This window comes from Prionailurus viverrinus, chromosome D2 (genome assembly GCF_022837055.1).
Source record: "Prionailurus viverrinus isolate Anna chromosome D2, UM_Priviv_1.0, whole genome shotgun sequence".
NCBI classification, from domain to species: Eukaryota; Metazoa; Chordata; class Mammalia; order Carnivora; family Felidae; genus Prionailurus; species Prionailurus viverrinus.
Window position 1 is genome coordinate 62,760,130 of NC_062571.1, and position 22,159 is coordinate 62,782,288.

General features: G+C 51.2%; 2 protein-coding genes and 1 long non-coding RNA gene across 7 annotated transcripts in view; 2 read left to right on the forward strand and 1 right to left on the reverse strand.

Annotated features, from left to right (window-relative positions):
* The window catches only part of SLK (STE20 like kinase), a 55,788-nt gene extending 50,955 nt beyond the window's left edge, over positions 1-4,833 (forward strand). For all 3 annotated transcript variants that reach the window (XM_047825096.1, XM_047825097.1, XM_047825098.1), the window contains one exon: positions 1,177-4,833. In XM_047825096.1, coding sequence (XP_047681052.1) covers positions 1,177-1,323 — 147 coding nt within the window. In that variant the 3' untranslated portion in view covers positions 1,324-4,833. The remainder of the gene's footprint in view (positions 1-1,176) is intronic.
* Positions 4,834-6,910: 2,077 nt separating this feature from the next.
* Positions 6,911-22,159, reverse strand: part of COL17A1 (collagen type XVII alpha 1 chain) — a 51,373-nt gene continuing 36,124 nt past the window's right edge. For all 3 annotated transcript variants that reach the window (XM_047825095.1, XM_047825094.1, XM_047825093.1), the window contains 25 exons: positions 21,309-21,344; positions 19,278-19,313; positions 18,947-19,027; positions 17,610-17,645; positions 16,998-17,075; positions 16,046-16,099; positions 15,868-15,909; positions 15,657-15,710; positions 15,216-15,275; positions 14,855-14,881; positions 14,573-14,605; positions 14,422-14,487; positions 14,064-14,114; positions 13,455-13,580; positions 12,574-12,711; positions 11,793-11,858; positions 11,380-11,481; positions 10,821-10,910; positions 10,609-10,719; positions 10,037-10,183; positions 9,431-9,784; positions 8,711-8,848; positions 8,402-8,464; positions 8,166-8,246; positions 6,911-7,825 (listed from right to left, as the gene is read on the reverse strand). In XM_047825095.1, the coding sequence (XP_047681051.1) occupies positions 7,773-7,825; positions 8,166-8,246; positions 8,402-8,464; positions 8,711-8,848; positions 9,431-9,784; positions 10,037-10,183; positions 10,609-10,719; positions 10,821-10,910; positions 11,380-11,481; positions 11,793-11,858; positions 12,574-12,711; positions 13,455-13,580; positions 14,064-14,114; positions 14,422-14,487; positions 14,573-14,605; positions 14,855-14,881; positions 15,216-15,275; positions 15,657-15,710; positions 15,868-15,909; positions 16,046-16,099; positions 16,998-17,075; positions 17,610-17,645; positions 18,947-19,027; positions 19,278-19,313; positions 21,309-21,344 (2,123 nt within the window). In that variant the 3' untranslated portion in view covers positions 6,911-7,772. The remainder of the gene's footprint in view (positions 7,826-8,165; positions 8,247-8,401; positions 8,465-8,710; positions 8,849-9,430; positions 9,785-10,036; positions 10,184-10,608; positions 10,720-10,820; positions 10,911-11,379; positions 11,482-11,792; positions 11,859-12,573; positions 12,712-13,454; positions 13,581-14,063; positions 14,115-14,421; positions 14,488-14,572; positions 14,606-14,854; positions 14,882-15,215; positions 15,276-15,656; positions 15,711-15,867; positions 15,910-16,045; positions 16,100-16,997; positions 17,076-17,609; positions 17,646-18,946; positions 19,028-19,277; positions 19,314-21,308; positions 21,345-22,159) is intronic.
* Positions 8,170-18,723, forward strand: LOC125147811 (uncharacterized). The gene is made up of 3 exons (XR_007145308.1): positions 8,170-8,674; positions 14,159-14,335; positions 18,640-18,723. It is a non-coding gene; the product is annotated as an uncharacterized LOC125147811 (long non-coding RNA).

Consider the following 22,159-nt stretch of genomic DNA (forward strand, 5'->3'; position numbering starts at 1 on the left):
AGTATATTCAAGAATGTCTCTGACACTGGCATTGTGGTATTGATAAATCTACAGTTCCATCAGAATAAAATAGAAATGCTTCATTTTGACTTGGAAGCTGTCATAGTGCCGTACATTGGCCGCAGTCAATTTTTTTTTCTTTTTTTAATGTTTATTTTTGAGAGAGACAGAGTGTTAGTGAGGGAGGGACAGAGAGAGAGGGTGACACAGAATTTGAAGCAGGCTCCAGGCTCTGAGCTGTCAGCACAGAGCCAGATGCGGGGCTCAAATCCATGAACTATGAGCTCATGACCTGAGCCGAAGTCAGACGCTCTACCAACTGAGCCATCCAGGTGCCGCGGCCACAGTCAGACTTTCTAACTGCATCTTCCACAGGCCACTTTCTGCCTGTTCATATTCTGGTATTGAGTCTAATCACCATTACTCACACCAAGTCTGTGGTTTCCTGTCTGTGTGCGTTGTTTCAGTCCCCTCTGTCTGGCATGCCTTCCACATCCTGTCTATCAAATTTTTATCTTTCCTTCAAGGCTGAGCTCCTGTTTCACCTCTGAAAAACCTTCCTGTTTCTTTCCATTTTCTCCTAAACTTTGTGCCTCTACAGCAGCACTTATCCCTGAGTCATTTGTCCACAAAGTCATCGATACCTAGAGTATTTATCAAGTACTTACTACATTTGCTGTGTATTGTGTAAAGATGAATCCGCTTTAGGGCTTACCTTCAAACAGCTTATTATCTAGTGTGAAAGAAAAGACCTGCACACCAAAAATCAAAACAAAAAACAGAAAACGGAAAGTGCCATGTGGGAGAGACAGGTAATAGTTAATAATAGATGCCATCTTTTGAGTGCCTAGTATGTTTCACATTTAACCCTCACATAGCAACCCATTGAGGTAGGTGATACAGTGATATAGTCCCTATTTTACAACAGAAGAATAAAATGCATCTGTAATAGGGAGAAGGTAAGTAATTGACCCAAGTTATATACATTCACATGGCTGAGCCAGAGGCTTGAGTCTAGGGCTGTTCACAGCCTATTCTAAATGTTGAGCACTCTGGTCTTCCTTAGGATATAGCATACAGAGAGAGTGTTTTGAGCAAATAGTTTTATTCTTGGCTGTCAGAGTAAATTCTATTTGTAATACCAGCACATAATTTCTTTTTCCCTTCCTTTTTAAGACACTGGAAGAAGAGTTTGCCAGGAAACTGCAGGAACAGGAAGTGTTCTTTAAAATGACTGGGGAGTCTGAATGCCTTAACCCATCAGCACAGAGCCGGATTTCCAAGTTTTATCCTATCCCTAGCTTGCATTCCACAGGGTCGTAACAGTAGGAAGCAGTCTGTGGTTCGGTTTGGCTTTTTAAATATGTCATTCTGTTCTCTTCATCTTCTGCCACAATCTATATCAGAGAGCTTATGAAGACAATCACCTGCCTCACCTTCTAGGTGTTTTTTGTTTATTTGTTTGTTTGTTTAGCAAAGATGAAGGGAAAGGAACCGTGACAGATGCTAGGCCATGTTGGCGAAGTGGCATCTTGCAGTAATTCCCTAAGGTGATTTTGTATATTAATCTTAAAAATTGTGTTCTCTAGACACTGTTAGGTGAAATACTTTAGAAATAAAATGTTTGAGGTGTTTGTTTTTTTTTTAAAGCTGTTAGGTCACTGAGTATTAGTGAATATCTTTTTACCTGACCTAACTTCTCAGTGATGCCTAAATTCTGTAGTTGCAACTCTGCTGTAGAGAGTTGGAATAATTTTATTTTGGTGAATCTGCTCTCATGAAAAAGCTATGAGTTGCTCAAAAATACCATATTGGTTGAGTAAATAAATCTATTTTATCTTTAAATAGCAACAAACTTTTTAAAAAGAAACATTATTTCAATAGTTTGTCTAAAATAATTACTTTCAGTCATGAGCTAAGAATTAAGGGTGCTAGTTTTATTAAAATAGTGCCTAAAACACTAAATTTCATTGGAGTCTAAAGTAGGATTTTCTCTTGATTTAACAGGGACAAACATCCTTAGCATTAAACATTATTGTATTTTAAGTCTTGCTCCTGTTACCATTTGATGAAATTTCCATCCTAAAATCTATGTTTTGCAAGGTTGGAAAGATGTAAAAAAAGTAGCTTTTAGATACTAAAATTCGGCATGTAACACTCAGCAAATTAAAAGTGTAGACTTAGCATTCCAGCTCATTTCCTAAAATAGTCTGTGAGCTGGGCAAGGGACCTCTTCCATCCTAGCACACTTCGTCCATTGAAGACTCTGCAGGCTCTGCGTTAAATGTACTTTCTGAAATTAATCTTAAAAGAGGCATTTGTTCAGAATACTTTTTCAGAAAGCATTTAAATAAAATACTTAGGCAACGTCAGAAATGACTGTGTTGTTGAGAGAAAGTCATTTGTATTTTGGTTTTATTTAGTTCCATGTTTAAATTATTTGATTTGAATTGGAAAAGCCTGACACCTTTACCATCTGGTTGCTGATATATGTAATTATTAATGAAATGTTCACTCTTGGTCCCTCTTGCGGCTTAGAATTCCAAGCCTGCGTCAGGTCAAGCAATATTATGAAATGTACTTGGGTCGGTGAGACGGCACATTTGTAAATCATGCTTGCTGCTTGCCACTTCCAGCCTGTTCTCTTCGAAGAGTACCAGGTACCAAGTTGTGGAAGTTTCATTTTTTAGTTACGTTATGTTTGAGGCTGGTGAAAAATTCAAGTGTAATTTTGTGGGAACACTGATTCATATTAAGAAAATGTAAATATATGTAGTAGCACTTTCTTGCAGTTAATTTGAAAACTTTGAATGCTGAACCTTATTTTGTCAGTGGTTTAGATGATTTAAAAATGCATGTGTGATTTTAATTTTGTAATTGTTTTGACAAGCATAATTTCTTGGACAACTTTGTAGGTAGCCTTAACTTCTGGCCAAGTTTGTTTTTTATAGAAGTATATATACATATATATATATATATACATATATATATATTATGTATGGTTGTAAATTCATACACTTATCACATTGAATGTGTTGCTGTATACAAAACTCTTTTAATGCTTTATTCTCAAATGCTGGGTTGAAAAATGTTTTGAAAGCCTTTTAAAGTATATATCTTTATAAAGTAATATTCAGGATGATGATGGAAATTGTTTATATTATTATGATAAAAATGACGTTATAATGTTACCCAATGTATTTAATGATTTATTTGCAGAGGGAGAGAGGAGGAAGGTTCTTACTACTCTCTCCTTTGAAATTTTCAGTTTATTGGCTTTATAAAAATAATTCAGGTAGTGGACATTTTTTCAGTATCTTTTAAAGGATATCCTGTGTGCTAAATAGCTTGTGGCACATAATCAATTTAGTCTGAATATTTGATTCTTTTTATTCTTTTCAACTTGTCGTGAGAGTATTGAATAAAGAAAAGAGGCTCAGAGTAGAATGGTTGACACTCTGGTAAATTTATTAGCAAATCTTGTAAAACCCTTAAAACTGCCCTTTGGATTCAGTGTCCTTGCTGGAGTTCTCTTTCACATGTAACCATACTCATGTGGGTGCAGGACTGCAAAATGATACATACGTAGAGATGAACAATTCATTTTAACGCTTAAGTGACATAAATCTTTGCAAAAAGCATTTTGTTACAGAATATGCTGTTTTTACCCGTCCCCGCTCACTTCTTGTTAAGCCCTATATTCAAATAGATAATAGTGGTCATTTGTTCTTGCATGAAGTGTAGGTGGAGAACTGGGGACGGGCACAGACTTCTTTGAAGTCAAAGGGTACAGTCAGATCCATTCCGTTTTTGGTGGTGGTGTTGCTCTGGCAGGATGTGCTATGAAACACATCAAAGAAAGTCTGCGTGTGCCCCGACGCCAGCCTCCCTCTTCTCCCTGCGTGCTCTGAACACACCGCACGCCACACTTCTGCAGGCCTGGCTCCAGAGCCAGTTGCACCAGGTTGCCTTTCCTAGTCCTGTCTGTCTGTAGTTGAGTGTGAACTGCTGAGTTAGCTGCTATTCTTTATGGAGTCACAATTAAGCTTTTCTTACCCTTTCCAGTGGGCAGTCTGTGGGGAGCGGGGGGTAAAGAGGAAATTGAGAGTGCTTATACTTTGTTGAAAATATTAGAACTTTCCTGTGACAGGACATGGCAAATTGTAATTAAATATAAACCGAACCAGAGCTACCTCTAAGTAGTGTTTCCTCAAGCACAAAGCTCTCAGGCATATGAGACCCGCTGTAACGGAGGGTCTCTGATTTCTTGAGCATCAGCGAGTTCAGAAGTGACTGTCTTTTGTACTCTGTTAGTTCCCTGGTGACTACACACTTTCTCCCATTCCACACTGTGCTTAAATGACAAAGACTCTTCTGAGAAGCCAAATTCTGTCCGAGATTAGCTATAGATATTGATTACAGGAGAGCTTAGAACTGGCGTGGAAGAGGAGTTGCTTTAGCTCCAGTTCTGAGAATCTTCTGATGAAATACATCACTTCTTTTCAAGGAGACGATCTTTTATAGGAAATGGGATATTTTAAATGCTTTTCTTGAAGGCTCAACAGTTAATGTCTCTATTGTTGCTAGTCTGTGGCTGACATGGTTTTGACATGGCTTTAAAATTTCTGCTAAGCTTGAGTAGAATGTTACACCAGTTTTCAATGTTGGCTGCAGCTTTTGGTGATCCTTTGCTGATTTTTTACAGTGTAATAACCTCATTAGCTGTTTTCAAAATGAATTTTGTTTCTGATTATGCCTCTTGTCTATTTGGGAGCAACATGTCTTTTCAATCATGGGATTGACAACTGAAAAATAAAGTTATTTCTTAATCTACTCTGGCAAGTGGTCTTTTATTAAGAATCTTTGATACTGGGTTGTCCTGCATGAAAACGTTTGGCAGCATTTTTTGGTCCTAGTTACATCTTAAACCCTCACAGTCCTCCAAGCAGCTGGACCCTTCCAGACTTGCTAGTGTTCCCACCCGACTCATCACCACACACAAGAATGTAGTTTTTACTGCTAACTTGGAAAGGGGGTGTCTTTTAGGATATAAACCCCTCCTTTGGGTGGTGCCTAAAATAGTTCTATCGACATACATATATACATGTATGTATGTACACATATATATTCCCCCCCTCCCAGGATGGATCTTTTTTCTCACCAAATACTTCACTAACCGTATGACCTCATTTCTGCTAAAAATAACCTCTTTTCCATCATTGATATGTTCGTGCAAGATTCAGTAGACACTAGGCAGCATCACTTGGCAGGTTTTTAGCTTGGCTGGAGGGAGGCATAGCATGTCCTTTTCTAATCCAGGAGCATCACACATTTTTGAGCTCATTCTTTTTTTGTTTTGTTTTCTTTTTTTAAGTGAAAACAGGCTCAGATCCATTGCCATCCAGCCGAAGATTTATCTCGTTATCTGTCCTTCCCTTTCTGGTTCTGTCAGAGAAAGTAGCAGGTTTGGACCTTTATCCTGTTTCGCTTGAGCATAGGACTCTATGAAGATTCTGGATAGCTTGGAAAGGTAAATCGAGTAAGGAAACATTCCAAATCCGATTAATAAAGGTAAGAACGATCAAAGGGGGTGTAACACTTGAGCCTGTTAACTTGATTCAGCCTTTAAGCCTTAAGCTATTAAAAAGGTGTGATGTGGTCATTCATTAAACAGTTGTCATTACATAGCAAAAAGTTTGAAATTCCGAGGGCCTTATGAACTCATTTTTTGGAATTCCTATGATGATTCCTAGCAGGTAGCTGTCAGACTGTGATAAAGGAGGCTGGCAGACCATGTAGAATGTGGCCTCACTGCGTGTTGCCGCTAGTTCAATACAGAACTAAAGGGTCCGTCTTCCCAGGACAGTATGTGAGGTACTCAGAAGAGACCACAAAGAAAGTAAACTATCCAGACTTTTTTAGAAGGTGGAGGTAGAGAAGTAGATTTATTTTAATCCCATTTTTAATCTGGCAATTGAGAGTCATGGCTTGTAACATTGCACAAGTTGGCCAAGTGTAGCCTCTTCTGAAGTTGAGTGATTCTACTGTACATTTCTGTGGGACATTTGATATTTGTGCAGTTTTCCTGTTAGTTTCGGTCTTCTGCATCTTGTGTGTGCCATACAATCATAACTCCTTTGTGCTGGGATAAGTTATTGCATTAATTGCAGATAATCTTGTCGCTCATCTGTTGCATAGGTGTTCATTTCAAATAATTTATGTTCAGGGAAAACCTTTAGATGCTTTGTAACCTATCCACATTAATAGTTGTAGATCGAGGTCTGCCTATAAAAATCTCCATGATTAAACAAAATGCCAGAGGCTGTGTTCCAAGTACACCTAGTTTTGTTTTGTGTTTATAGTAGTGTTATTAGCATAGGGCTCACACTTTTTTACCTTTCTCTCCCCTTTTGTTTCTCTTTTCATCTCTCTCCCCTACTTTTTCATTCTATTTCCTTGCATCTCTTTCTCCCTCTTCCTCTCTCCTTTTTTTTTTTTAACGTTTATTTATTTTTGAGACAGAGAGCATGAACAGGGGAGGAGCAGAGAGAGAGGGAGACACAGAATCTGAAATGGGCTCCAGGCTCTGAGCTGTCAGCACAGAGTCCGACGCGGGGCTCGAACTCACAGATTGTGAGATCGTGACCTGAGCTGAAGTCGGCTGCTTAACCGACTGAGCCACCCTGGCACCCCTTTCCCTTTCTCATTTTTATTCCCTTTCTTTCCTGTTCTTTCGTGTCTCTATTTCCCTGTCTCCCCACCTGGCCCCCAGTGTTTCTCTCCCCATTTCTCTTCCCTGCTTTGTCTCCCTCTCTCCCCAACCCCGTATCACCACCTTCCCTCTTCCCTTCTCTTTTTCATTCTGTCGCTTTCTCTCACTTTGATTAGATGGATCACAGTAAACATAATATTTAGAAAAACTCTTTAATTGGAAATTTTGTATCTGAAATGACTTTTCATCTAACAGACCACATACATATTTTAGGTACTGAAAAGTGCTTAAAAACCAACCATGCCCAGTGCCCCATGCCATTTCCCATGTGCAGAACAGAATGACATCATTCCTAGCATCGAGTTTCCTATTTTCCCTCCTTCCCCGCTGCCCTTCTCCTCCCCCTTACTGTGATCAAGTTCAGTAGAACCCATCTCTAAAGGCCAGCATGGTGCTGCGGAAACCACAGCTACAATCAATCAGACGATCTAAGCAAGTGGGAACGAGGTCTGTGGCCAGAAAGGACTATTAGAAACCCTGTCACCATCTTCAGCGGAAGTGAGTTTCTTAATTTTTTCAGTTACAAGAGTTGCTTCTTAGCCAAGTCTTTTCTATGACTAGAGAATGCGAAATGAACGGAGGAAGGAGCAGACGGTGCAGCCTTGCAGTGACAGAACCAGAACACTCCCCATTCCCGTCTTCCCTTTTCTGGTCATTCTCAGGCAAAGCTCAAGGACTCCTGAGCCCGCAAGTATGCACCTGGCTTTCCTGGGTTGCAGCTAGACCTAAGAGCTAAGGAAACCAAGGAGCTCAGGTTGAGCCAGTAGTCAGTCTCGCTCGCCAGCGGAGCGGGTTCAGGTTGGGGGCCTTTGGATACTATATCTATATAGAGAGATGTAGATCTATATAGAGACTGTTCCAGACTAAAACAGGGGTTCTATTTGCTGTGCTGGCTCGGTAGGAAGTGAGCCTCCAGCTTCTGCCCTCTGGAGAGAGTTTGACAGGAGTGTCATAAGCCATCGCATGAACTGGTGCCAGGGGCTGTTCCACCAAGGGGAGCTCACGGCTTGATGGCGATGCTTCTCTTTCTCCGCCTGCCATAGACTTGGTCACCTAGAAGTTAGAGGAGGAAGTTTAAACCTCCTGTGGCCTGTGGACCTTTAGGTCAGCCAATTATAGCGACTGTTACAACTGCAGAATGGGCTTGTGAGATAAAGTCGCTTGTAAGACTCAGTTTCTTGACATGGTTTACCCTATTTCATCAGAGCGGTCCTCTTGTTCTCCACACATGGGCAGTCTTTCTCCCTAGCGGCTCATTGCACTGCCATGCCAACCGGTGGTTGGGGCAGCATCTGCCTTCAGTAATTTTCAGGGTTGCCCCGGAACAAATCCCCTACTTCTCTGAGCATCAGCCAGCCTCCCAGCCCTGCCTGAACTGGCAGCCACGGCTTACCTGTGTCTCCTTTCTCTCCCTTGTGCCCTTGAGGGCCGGGTGGCCCAGGCCGACCTGGTGGTCCTGCAGGGCCCCTCTCACCTGGGAGGACAGAGCGGGGTGTGCTCAGTCAAGTGGGAGCGCAGGACCCGGAGGAGCCACACGGGTCCCTGGATAGCACTGTCAAGGGGTGGCTTCCCAGCCAGAGTGGGTGGTCACAACGGGATCCCAGTAGCTGTCTCCCTGCCACCACTTACCTTTGGGTCCTGGGGTGCCCACCTCTCCTTTCTGCCCTGGGGGACCTGGAATGGTTCCATAAGCTGTGGGGAGACAAGAGTGGTCTCAGACAAGAGGTCACCCTGGAGTTTGGGAGGTAAAGGACTTTGTTCAGAGAAGCACAGAAGGGAGAGGTACAGCTGGGACCCACAAGAAGAAAATGGACTTAAGAATTTATCAGATTTTCAGCCTTTCAAGTGTTAATAACTGAAGTTTTTCAGGAGACTTTCTCCCACTTGAGACCAGGCCACAAGGTAAGTGTTGGGAAAGCGATCACGGGCTGCCCTTACTTCGGAAAAAGTCCATGAGGTCCTCGGTCACATTGCTGTAGGCAGAGAAGACCTTGCTGATGCCGGGGGGACCCTGCGGCCCTGGCCGGCCTGGTGGGCCCTGGATGGTGTAGGCCATCCCCTGCAGCAGACCCTGACCTGTGAAGCAACAGATTGTAGGCACAGGAAGCAGGGTCTCTCAGCCCCTCTTTGCAGGACAAGAGCCCTCGGGTTGCTGAACTCCCGTGCCGTTAACCTAGATGAGGCAGCAGCAGCAAGGGAGAAACCCTGCTGGCTTCCTGTGTCCCTCCCTGCGGACTGGCCCAGGCCTCTGCTGCCGTGGCCTTTCCTCAGAGGCTTTCTGGCGGCAGAGCTGAGCTGGTAGCTACCGGGAGAAAGGACTTCTTAACCAACCTCCCCTCCCCCCCACCCGTAACCATCGTCGTCATCAAAACTTCTGACAAGACCAGGTAGCCGGAGTAGCAAAAGTCCAAAGACCAACACGCCCTGTTCCCGGCCACACTGATTCCATTCTGACTGGGGCTTCTGAACTAAGCTGGCTGAGAGAACTCGCCCTGGACCACCTGCCTTCCATCCCCCCCACCGCCATCTGATGCCCGAAGTGCCGTCCCTGTAGCCTGGGTGCTCCGTAAATGAGAGTGGGAGTTTCTGGAGCTTGAAATTCAAGCTGCACAAGGGCTCCCACCCAACCTCCCGGCTGCGCTAAGGGTCATGACTTACGCTGCAAGCTCTCAGACACCCGAACAGCCAGCTCGTTGTAGTCCAGACTTCCGGCAAAGCCAGCCCCGAATGGTCCACCTTCACCACCATACGTGCCACCTTCTGCCCCGTAGCCTCGGCCTAGGCCCATGTCCATACCAAAGGCCCCCCCTTCGCCCAGGGAGCCTCCGCTGGCTCCTCCTACGCCCATGGAAGAGCTGTAGGAGGTGCCCCGACTGACTGACGAGCTGTGCGAGGAGGAGCCGCTGCTCCGACTGTAGGAGCCGTCCATGGACACCAGGCGGCTGTCCCCCGGTGGCCCTTGTGGCCCTGGAGGGCCCGGTGGGCCCACGATGAAGCTGCGTACATCTGGGCCTGTGGGGAGGAGGCATGGTAGGTGGGGCTCAGGTTTGGGGGTGAGAGAAAGGGAGTCTTGAGGCCTCTCCCAGGGTCTCACGGCCCCAAAGCAGAACGCAAATGCCAAGGCACTTGCACGGGAGCAGGCATGCCGGCTGGGAAGAAGCTGGGCTCTCCTCGCTGGAGCTCACACATTTGGCCTCCCGGTGCCTTCCAAGCACCAGCTGCCCTCTCACAGGGAGGAGCAAGTTCTGGAAAAGGGGCACCTACTGGTGAGGTAGCTGATCAGTTCGCTCCGGAAGCTGTCGCTGTTTTCGGCGGCATAAGTTGCCAGGGCTCCGGAGACACCTGGGGGCCCTCGAGGGCCTGGGGGACCAGGAGGGCCTGGAGGGCCAGGGATAGATGACAGGCCGGCAGCTGGAGGGGAAGCCAGAGAGAGGTCAGGGATTGCCCTGCTGGCACACTGAATTCCCAGCCTGCGCTCAGGGGTGCGGTTCCTGGGAAGGAGGGGATACTGGGAGCCCAGCTCCTGCCATCACTCCAGAGCCACTGCTCTGCCTGCCCTCACTCGGCCCAAATCCTGTCCCTTCCCCTGCGCCCTCCTGCCACATGATCATGCACTGCTTGTGAACTTCTCTAAGGGCTGCACTTGGGATCACCGTCTCTCCCACCAGTCCCCCTGTCACGGCTGAAAGCACCTCAAAAGCAAGCGTGTTCCTCTCCAGGCTCAGCCCGGTGTGTGCATCGGGAGGACTGCGTTTAACTCTCCATGGCTGCCCTTGCTAAACCATGGGGGCCCGGAGGCCAGGCTCTGGTCCCCTGCTCTCCTCCCTGAGCCTTACTGTGCAGGTAAGAGGAGAGGTCCTCCACGCTGATGCTGGACCACGCATTGCCTGGGATCCCTGGGGGCCCAGGGGGACCTGGGGGCCCAACGATGCCTCTGTATTCAGACCCTGAGACAGCAAAGGAGCACGGAGTCAGTGGAGGGGTCTGGGCCAAGGCCTCTGCCTTCCACCCCAGGCCACGTGGACCAGTGGCCCCTGTCCAGCCTTACCTTGGAGCAAGGAGAGGAGTTCCTCATAGGATGTTCCTGGCAAGCCGGGAGGCCCCGGGGGGCCAGGAAGCCCAATGCTGATTCCAGAGCCTGAGGAACAAAAGCCCAAGTTGTGATGGATTCTGATCAGACAAGGCAAAGCAGGGGGAAATGCCTTGTCAGAGAGGAAGCCAGACACAGGAGTGATTTGGACAGAAGTGGGATCCCAGCAGGGGAAGAGGGGCAGCAGGAAGAAACAGGCCGAAAGAGGAACTCAGACTACAGTTGCCATCGACACTGAGAAGCTAGGGCCGTAGGTCCTGGGACGAGTGCAGGTCAGCATGCAGGGGTGTGTCGGAGGTTTGCATGGGCACAAGTGGGGTGTGTGCAAACTGCCTGTGGGACGGCATCCCAGATACTCCTCGCTTCCCGGGCCAGGCTCGGGGCCTGCTCTTTCCCACAGACCAGGCCCTCTGGACTTGGTCTCTGGACTCTGGACACAGCTCAGCGCCCACCTCCTCCCTGGACCACCCCACTGACCGCCTGCCACAGGGGACAAGCCGGAAGGGTGGGCACTCACTGGACATGTAGCTGAGGATACGAGTGCTCAGTTCGGTGTAGTCCAGAGACTGCAGGGACCAATCCGTCAGGTACTGCCGCAGGGACTGTCTCACGTCCTCCCCTGGAAGGACAGGCTGCGCTGGCGTGGGCCCCACCCCGGGCTCCTGCACACCCACAGGCTGGCCCGGAGCTGTGGGTTCTCAGTCCCCCGGGAAGCGGCAAGCCTGCAGGTCCCCAACAAGGCACCCGCGCAGTTACCCGGCACTGGGGACCCTGAGACTTGCGGCCCCCTCCCCAGTCAGTGCTGACCCATGGAGGCTCAGAGGCTGGGAGCGAGGAGGAGCAGCACCCCGCCCACAGCCCTCTCAGCACTCAGGTGGGAGCGAGCTGGGCCACAGAGCTCCCGCCCTCCTGCCCGGGGCAGCCACTCACGCTGCAGGGCCGCCAAGATGTCCGCAGAGGAGATGGAGGCCGAGGAGCTGATGCCGGCCCCCGAGGCTGTCAGGAAGGAAACCTCAGGTTACCTGCTTCCTAGCAAAACCGAAGCAACACCCTCGTTGCTCCAGAACCCCGAAGACCCGGCCAGCTAGCTGTTCCGTTTGGGGAAAATGAACGAATGGCGGCATTAGGAGGCTGTTGTGAATGCACGCAAAAGTCAACAGTGGGGGGGCGCCTGGGTGGCGCAGTTGGTTAAGCGTCCGACTTCAGCCAGGTCACGATCTCGCGGTCCGTGAGTTCGAGCCCCGCGTCAGGCTCTGGGCTGATGGCTTGGAGCCTGGAGCCTGTTTCCGATTCTGTGTCTCCCTCTCTCTCTGCCCCTCCCCCGTTCATGCTCTGTCTCTCTCTGTCCCAAAAATAAATAAAAACGTTGAGAAAAAAAAAAAAAAGTCAACAGTGGGGCTGTGTTTGTGTTCAGTAAGAAATGCGGTTTGTTTTCCAGAGTAGGCTTTAGCCTCACTCCTCCCAGATCCTGCCAGTCTCGATCCCTCTTCACATACTCAGGACACCTCTGTCAACCACAAGAAGGCTGGCTACACGTGGCTGTGCACGTGGCCTCTGTTCTCGAAGCCGGATCCCAGTGGCCGAGAGCCCCGAGTTCCAAACTGAACTTCACATCCCGAAGGGCGAAGCAAACAGCAAAGTAAGCGAGGAGGCTCTGGAGCAAAGTGACCACGGGAGGAGGGGGTCATTGTGGGGGTGGGGACAGGCTTACTCTGTAAGTAGCTCCTGACACGGCTTGCCAGCTCCGAGTAGTCGAAAGTCTCTCCGGCAATGGTGGTGACAGGCCCTGGGGGACCAGGTGGGCCTGGGGGACCCTGAACTCCAGACAGGTAAGACCTAATGCTGTCGCCTGCCGACAAAGAAAGCAAAGTCGTGCCTGTCCCCAAGAGGGCGTGACCTCCCCCCAGAGACTGCCGGAAGCACCTCATCCCATCCATGCCCCAAGGTGGGGCCAGCAGGGAGCCTAGACTCTTGGTTACAGAGAAAAGTTGAGGCCAAGGCCTGTGCTGGATTAGATGCTACTTGAAGACTGAGGACCGACGAGGCTCCAGTCGGCCGCCATTTGACAAAGTCTGTACGCACATTCTTAGAAATCACACCCAGACGTGCAGCGGGAGTATGGGATGGGGGGTGCACACTTGTGTGAAAGTGTATGTGTGGCTGTGTTCCCACGGATGAGTGTGTGGGTGAGGACGCACCTGTGTGGGCTGCCATGAGAAGGTGGGTGTTGAGGGAGTCCATGATCATGTGGTTCTGGCTCCCGGGATGGGTTTCTGACCTAGGCCTGGCCCACAGGCTGCTGTATCCCGCCGTGCGTGCACACACACACGCACGCACACAGGCAAGCACACATGCGTGTGCACACACAAGCACATCTCTTTGGTAGCCTCCTGGCTCCCACCCACTCCCAGAGCCTCCCCCGCCTCGCCACGCTGGTACGGGCAATGGGATCTGTCAGGTCTATTCACCTGGGGGGGAGGAGACTGGAGGCTTCCCGAAATAGCCAGGCTCCACAGAGCACTGGAGACGCCCGGCCGAGCAGACACGTCGGCACACGCACCCACACAAACTCACTCAGATCTCGGGACTCACTCTGCATGTACTCAGCGATGTACTGCTGGACCTCCCGGCCCGAGCTGCTGATAGAGCCTGGAGGCCCCGGCGGGCCTGGCGGGCCTGGCGGACCCGGCACGAACATGGTGCCCGACGACGATCCCCCTGTAGGAGGGAAAGCCTTCTGAGTCTGCCAGGAAAAGCCCACCTTAGGATCAAAGAAGGGCCCAGACACAGCTTCCACAGCACAAGGAGGGAGAAATAGATGGTGGCAAAGAGAAGGAAAGGAGGAGGGGAGTGCCTATAAGCAGCCACTGTCTGGAAAGGGCACAGAGTTGGGATTTCGCTGGACCGGACCCTCCCTTCAGCACCCCACTTCAGCAACTCAGCCCCAGAGGCCCCCTCAACTCCAAACGCCCCTAGCTCCCAGGTCTGTCCTGTTCTCCATCATTCGGCATCGCCAGCCACCTTCACTGTACTGTCCTTCCCTCCCATCTCCACCAACCTGTAACCTCCTTAAAGGCAGTGCAGAGGCCCTAGCACATGGAGACGCGACCTGATCAGCACCGAATCATGGGTGTGGGAGGCGGACAGGTGAATGAATCAGTGTCCTTGCTTGAGGAAGGGGAGAAGACCTTTGGTTCTTACCTTGAGAGAGACCACCAGGAATGCCAGGAGCCCCTGGGATACCAGGATCGCCTAGAATCCAACACAAGAAGACCTGTTTGTATCACCTCCTCTAGGAAGCCTTCCCTAGTTGGGCCCAACCAAGTTTATCAGCATGTGACTCAACAACTGTCCCAGGTCTCTCAGTCTTATTTCTGCAATGCTACCACAAGCCCCCTTCAGGCAGAGACTGGACTCACGTCCTCATCCTTCTCTCCGTCCAGCCGCTCCTTCCTCCCAAGCCTTTAACACCAGTGAGTACTCGCTGCCTTCTATTCACACTCTGCGGGCCATCCTTGCTCTCACACCCCCTGCCTTCTTGGCTGCTCCCCTCACTGACCTTTGTCACCCTTGGGTCCCCGAGGGCCAGGCGGTCCCTGCAGGTTGAGTCCAAGAGAGCTGGAGCCTGGGAACCAACAACACAGTACAGTCACCCAGAGCTGAGGGGCTCTGGACAGAGCCAGCAGCGGGGGTGGGGGCCCAGCACTTACCTGAGGCTGAGAACCCTGGGAGGCCTTGCTCGCCTGAGGGACACACCAGAGGGGGGACCGTCAGTGGCGCGCTCCTCCCTAGGCCCAGCCCAACGCCACCTCCCTCCCGAGCCTCCCCAGCCCTTACACACGCACACATTCCCAACCCTTCCCAGAGACACCCACTCAGATCTACCCTCACTCATTTGTATCAGACTCATTCATGGGAAGCTCAAGGCTTGGAAGGTCAGCCTTGGCCACCTCACCCCACCCCACATTTTGTTTGATGTCAGCTCTACTGACCTTGGTGTCCTCGAGGGCCTGGGGGGCCTGATGGAAGGAGGCAGACACAGTTGTGAGATGCATACCTACCAGGTGCTGTGGCTGCAAGGGGCCCGTAGGGGAAGAGATGGGGCTCCTGCCGGAGTGTGGGGTCGAGCCACTGCCATGGCCACGTGTGCCAGCAGGCCAGCACAGCAGTGGGGAGTCTTTCTGGAGCTTCTAGCCACTGTGCCTCCCGCCATGCTCCAGACCGCCAGGTTCCTCCCGGGGTACGGCAGGAGGATGCACAGATGCCCCGGGTGACCCAGCCTCGTCCAGACTCTCCTGGCCACCCCGAGCAAGCAGGGGCACACGGGCTTCTGTGCCCCAAGACGCTACTCACCTTGGTCTCCCTTGGGGCCCGGGGGCCCAGGGGGGCCTGGGGGGCCAGAGAAGAAGGTCTCTGCAGAGGAAAGAAGGACTTCTGAGTGTGAGCACAGTGGTATTTGTAAGGGAGCAGCTGCAAGCATGGAGCCTGGCATCCTGCGGGTGCTCAATTGGTATGTGGCAGATGGGTGGATCGATGGATGGGTGGATAGTGGGAAGGTTGGACGAAGGATAAAGGAAATAACAAATGGTGGATGGATAAATAGATGGGTGGGTGGGTGGATCTTCCACAAGGGACAAGTTTTCCCGTTCTACGGAGTCTATGCAAACACACCCTGGCGACAGGGCTGAAGGAGGAACATGGTGAGTCTGTCAGGAAGACCTCAAGCCTGTGACCACAGCGTGTCCCGGAGCTAGGGCTGGGGTGGAGAGTGAGGGGACTGGACTCTAACATTACCTGAGTTGGTCAGGAAAGATCCTGGTGGGCCTGGTGGGCCTGGCAGGCCTTCCCCTAATAGGAGAACCACCAGGACTTAGTAAAGCCAAGCTATGGGCCATGAACCCTCTGCCCAGGAGAAGTGGCCAGGCAGCCCTTTCCTGAGAGCCAGCCCAGAAGAGGCTGTGGGCGCCATGGTCTCGTATCTCTCACCAGGGAGCTCAGCTCTCACCTGCTGGGCCTCGGGGTCCTGGTGGGCCTGGAATGGAAGGTCCTGCAGAAAAGAGTGAGCAAGAGGCAATGCTGAACTCAGGGAGCTGATCCTGCCCCTGTGATGAGGACCCCGCTTCCTCACTAAGTGCCCTGTCCCCCACGATTCCCCACCTTCCAGTGATCCCTGAGATGCTCACCTGGAGGCCCAGGTGGGCCAGGTGGGCCGGGGGGACCCCGTAAATCAAGACCTTCTGTGGAGAGAAAAAAAACAGAAATAAGCAAAAGCTCTCATGAAGCTGTTCCCCACCAGCCCTCATTAGGCTCATCAGTGCCAGGTGCCCGGGCTACACCCACACCCCAGAGGCCAGCTCTGCGTCACGGCACAGGGCCCTCCGGGACCCCCTCTGCTAGAGATGCTCCTCGCTCACAGGCGGGGCAGGGCAGAGCTGCCATCAAATGCCCTGATGGCCAAGTACGTGGCTTTGTGTCAGCCTGAGTTCACAATCCTGCTCTGCTACTTCTGGCTGGTGACCGGGCAAGCTCTTGACTTCTTTCAGCCTCAGCTCACTCTTCTCTAAACCGGAAGTCTAAGACCTATGTCCCAGGAGCACTGTGAAGTCCCAGGGAGGTCCCAGGACAGAATGTCTAGCACACGGCAGCTGCTGGGCCACGGCTGGCTGCTGCCTTTGCTATCAGGTGTCTAAGTGGGAGACCCAGCGGCAGGTCTCCTTGGGCTCCTTAAAGGACTCTGGAAACAGAAGAACCCAGAAGTCACCCTCCCAGGCCGGGGCTGTAGCTGAGAACCCGTGGACCCTCGTCATTGCTCCCCGTGGGGGAGGCAGTTCTCTTGCCAGTCATTCTCCCAGCGCCCAGCTCCCTTCAGAGGCCCCACTTGACCCCGGTCCTCTGAGAATCCCAAGAACCTCTCCGACAGCTGCCCCATCCCTGTGACTCACCCCCCCCAGGGCCGACAAAAGGCCTGCTGTTCCTTGGAGGCTGGCATGGCCTTTCAGAGGAACCAGTCACCCTTGCTCACATGAGGGCTCAGGATGACTCACTGGTCCAGCTGCTACAGGCCCCAAATGTGCTGCCATCTGTCCCGCTCCCGCCCCAGTGTCATCTCGCCCCAGAGAACATGGGGGCACTCACGGGCAGAGAGGACCTCAGAGATGGAGCTGCTGCTGCCCACGAATGATTCACCAGCAAGTCCTCGCTCCCCGCGGGGGCCTGTGTAAAAGACACGAGTTCAGGGGGGCTCCACCTGCAGCAAACCCTCTTCCTCCCCCATGCTTTCTTCTATAGGGCCTGGGAGGGTCCTGCTGGGTGGGGCGGGGTGGGGCGGAGCGCCAGGAGTGGGCGGGGTCTGGAGCATCAGGAGTGAACGTTCCTGTTTGCAGGCCCAACAGCCCAGGGGAAACTGGACCATTTTTTCCTAAGGCTGTTTTCTGGTGTTTGGATAAATCACTGGAAAGTAGCACAATTATCAGGATCTGGGCACAAGAGCCTCGATGCCGATGAAATAGCCAAGCTTGACCCTGACCAGCATGCCACAGAGCCCCAAACCCCTGTCCAGAGGACCCCTATCTTCTCAGAAACCCAAGAAGAAGGGCCCTGCAAGGCCCTTGATGAAGCACCGGATCACCCCGTGACCTCTCTTCCAAAATGCAGGTCTCCCACTTTAAGGCGGGGTCCCAAGTCCAGCCGGGAAAGGAAGCCTTCCCGCCCTGAGCCCAGAGTCCTGTGCTTCAGGACTGGACGTACCTTGCTGTCCAGGGAGACCAGCTGGGCCCACGGGACCTAGAGATGGAGTTGGGAAGAAAAGGCTTTACCACATCTCTAGGGTCACAGTTCTAGAAGGAACTGAAAAAAGGGCATGTCCAAACACACCTAGCTTGCTTACTTGAGAGCAATAAGCAATTTGAGACCAGACCTGTGGTCCATCCCATGAGAATCATGAGAATTCCTCTGCCAAAACCCGGGCTCTGGGACAGGCAGAGCTGCCCCCTCTGTTCCCAGTGTTTAAGAAACTTCTCAGCGCCCCCGTATTCTCCCTCTTACTGGAGCTTAGCAGAAGGGAAGGCTGATCCGTACTTGTGTTGGTTGTGCTAAATCACCTACTGTGTTTACACGTTTTAAATTAAAAAAAAAACACAGATAAGGGCATGTGGCTGGCTCAGTCAGAGAAGAGCATGAGACTCTCGATGTCTCAGGGTCGTGAGTTTGAGCCTTACGTTGGGTGTCGAGATTAAATTAAAAAATTTTAAAAAATAGATATAACAAAATCACAGGTATTTTGGAAAAATATAAAAAAGTATCACCTATAATCCTTTAACCTGTAAACATCTCATTTCCTTACAGCATGTTTTCTTTCTTTTTTTTTTTAATGTTTATTCTTGAGAGAGAGAGTGAGAGCAAGGGAGGGGCTGAGAAAGAGGAGACACAGAATCCAAAGCAGGCTCCAGGCTCTGAGCTGTCAGCACAGAGCCCAGCACGGGGCTCGAGCCCACAAACCATGAGATCGTGACCTGAACCAAAGTCAGACACTTAATGGACTGAGCCACCCAGGTGCCCCCAGCATGTTTTATTTTCATCTTGTAAAAGTACAGTTGAACCTCAGAGCCACACTACTGAGTATCCTGTACTTTTAAAAACCAGGATGATCTTCTAGGCTCTAAGTCTTTGTGATTTGTAGGGATGTCACTGTGGTTGGACAATGTGGAGATAGTTTCTCCAAACAGATTCCTAGTAATTTTGTTGCCCTTGATGCATTTTACTCAATTGTTTTCCAAAGGGAAATCAACTGAAGTCACACCCAGGCTCCAGAGGCAGAACCACCTGGGCCCAATCCTGATTCTGCTACTTCTTCGCCCAGTGGCCTTAGGCGAGTCATTTACCCGCTGAACCTCCAAGGGTGCTGTGGGGCTTGGTGAAGGGTGCCTGCAGGGTGCTTGGTTGCTCGCTGGGGTGGGATGAGGGCTTGCTAGGCTGGGTGGAGGGGGCTCCCTACTCTTCCTGCGGTTCCTCCCTAGGGTTCAGGATTTGAGCAAACACTGCTATACTTAAATGGAACCAAACGGCAAAGCAAGAAAGCAACTGACCTGGGGCACCCGGAGGTCCTGGTGGTCCCATGGCTCCAGGAGGGCCCGGGGGCCCTGGGACAGTGATCGTCGATGACCCCTCTGGAAACAGAAGACACATGGAACAGGGACCCTCATTCTTCTTGCTTAGAGGTGCTGGGACCCAGGCCATACTGTGGGCAGGTCAGGCTAGCGCCTTCTGCTGTCATTACCTCTGACCAGAGAGCCCTTCCCTGCCTGCCCTCCAAAGCCCAGACGAGTGCTGCTTGGAGGGTGCTAAGGCAGAGCCAGGGAGGATGTCCAGGACATGGGAGAAAGTCACAGGAAGAAGACCCCTCCTGGGTCTGCCTACCTGAGGTCACAATTCTGCCTGGAGATCCAGGTTCACCTGGGAGGGGAGGAAAAGGAAAACAGTCATTCCCAGGTTCAGCTGGTGGCTCCATAAATCACTTCCAAGGCTACTTATGGAGTTTGAGAGCCACTCCTGTGGCTCCAACCTATGGGCTAAAGGCATTTTAATGAGCTGAAGGGGAGCACACAGGATGCATTAAGCACCAGTCTCTCTGCCAGAGACCCTGAGGTCACATCAGGCTTCCTGGTCCACATTAGCTTTAGGAAAAGCCAGCACTCTGCAGAGGAGTGTCCTTGGAGGATGTGGGAATCTGCCTCTCCGCAAGGCCAGAAGGAGGCTGACCTACAGTCAGCCACGCTCCCACACTGGGCCTCTCGGGCTCTTGCTGGGATTTGCCTTAGATGGAAAACTCCCAAGAGGTCAAAGGACAGAGGCAGTAAGTCTGAGGGGTAGAGCCTGGTCTCCAGAGTGCCCCTCAGGATGCCAGTTCCAGGACTGTAATGGGGGTTGTGCAAAGGCGAGGGAGGGTGTGAGTTACACAAAGTTTGGCAGGTTTCTCTTCTGCCCGAGTCTGAGAGGGTCGAAAATGCAAATGTGGGTGGAGGACTTCCAACAAGGGGTTTTCAGGCTCACACTTCCCCAAACTTTACAGACCACTGGATGCTGCCTCCATGAAGCATCTCTTGGGACTGTAAATGCACAGACTCTGGGGAACTGAGTGAGCAGAGTGGAGGACAGAAAAGCCCTCCCCCGGGGATTCCTCGGGGGCCTCTTCCATAATTTCCCATGGTCTGTGGGCAATTCCATCACTCACACACTGAGGGAGAGTACGAACCTCCTTGGAGGAAGTAGAGGGTGGTCTCTGCTTGCTATGGGCCAGTCCCTGGGGTCAAGGCCAAGAGGAGAAAGCACTGGTGTTTGGTCTGTGTTCCACCACAATCCAGTGTTGGGTGAAATGTCCACCTCTTGTGCACACTGCCCAGGGAGGGTCTACAATCCCTCTTGGACAAGAAGTCACAGGCCCTCGGGAAAGACAGGGTGTCTGGTTTCCCCAAACCTAGTGGTCTCTTACTAAAGGTGCAGTCAATCCATGAGCAGATCTATGGACCCAGAGGTATGTCTGCCAGGGAGGCAGGAACTCAGTTGTGATTATTTTGGAATTACATTTATTTATCCCAGAAGAACTCCCTGGCCCAGTTAGTCACTGGCAATAGTTTCTAGAAAGTAGTAATTTTATTCCTAGGGTCTCCCCAAGATGATAGTGACTGCTCAAGACAGCACAGCTCCGCAGGATGTCAGGACTTGGGAATGTGGAGTCACAGGGATGGGTGGAGAAAGACTGTTTATCCCTGGACTGGCTCAGGGTTGGTATCTAATGGTTACAGAACTGGACAGTGGCAGAGGAGAACAGGAGGAGAGCATCTCCCTGCATGTAGGGTTAGCGTGCTGGCCCTGGGCAGACCCCTCCCCTGAAGAAGACTTTCCCTCTTAGGACTCAGGCTTTGCCCTCTAAGGGCCATCTTGAGGTACTCCTCCCTGCCTGCATCAAAGCCTCCTGAGAAAAGGACGTGGGGCCCCAGCCACACTGAGGCCCCAGTGAATGGAAAGGATGAAGGTGGTCCCTATTCCAGGGAAGGGTCATGCTAGGTGTGGGGGTGGGGGACCAATCCTGAGCCAGGGAGACAGAGAACAGATGGGGACATTTTAGAGGAGATGGAAAGGCTTTGAGGGGCTGCATGCTTCCAGATCCTCCTCCGCAATGGCCTGGAGACATCTGGTACCAGGGAGGGCTCAGGACTCTGGGGTCAGGAGGTGTGGGGGGAGCAGGCTGGAGGGAGGGTGTGAAGATTCAGGACTAGTGATCCAAACAAATCCCTGGTTCCCTAGCTTCCCGGCTTTCTGCTAAAGCCACTAGATGCCACTGTTGATCCAGGCTCTGGCCAGAGAGGGGCTCCCTCCTGCCAGCCTCTCCCCTCCTGCAAAAAAATGGCTAGTGAAAAGAAAGAATATCTGCTTTGGAAAATCACTTACCTTTAGCTCCTGGTCGGCCGGGGGTTCCAGGAAGTCCTGATGTGATTAAAAACAAGTCAGTCTAGGTGATTAAGCCCAGGAGATTCCAGACCCCTCTGGTAGTAACTGCGCTCTGTCACTGGGCACAGCCTTAAGCGCTGCTGAAACATGGCTCTGCCTTCTGCTTTAGCCTGGGGGCCCCTCGGAGGAGCCCCTTGCTCTGAGCCCTTCCCCCTCTCTGTGAAATGGAGTGACCTCTGGGCTTGAGGACATGGGCTCAGGTTTGGGGGATCCCAGGGAGTCTGGATTATGAGCCTCTTATAGCCTGCCACTCAGCCATGGTCCCCTCCCTCTGCGGCTGGTGGTGGGCCAAGCTCTACCAGGAGTGTGTGAAGGAGGTCCCTGTGCACTCAGCTTTTGTGGGGAGATCTGCTGCTTGGTGTCATTTTACATCTTTGCCTAATTTCTTTTAGGAGTTGGGGCTGGGCATGGTGACAATCTCTCAAACCCAAATGTCAACACCAGTGCAATCATAGGACAGACTCTGACACTGAAGCTGTCCCAGAGATACTGGGCCTCACATGAGGTGCGCTCCCCTCTCCTGCCCCACCATTGCGGAGACCAGGCCTCTGGGAGCCCAGCAGGGCTCCTGTGCCTGAAGCCTCCTCTCCCGGGGCCCTGCACCAGTGACTGGGCAGACAGAATCGGCACATGATTTGGCCTGGTTTCTCCAGAATGGCTTTCTAGATTGTTCTCTGTGTATTTTTCCTTCCTAATATGTTTCTTATGACTCACAGTGAAAGAACCTGAACTAGTTTTTTCCAGGGGAGTGCAGGGAGGAGAGGAAACTCTTAAGGTGACTGGAAAGGCAT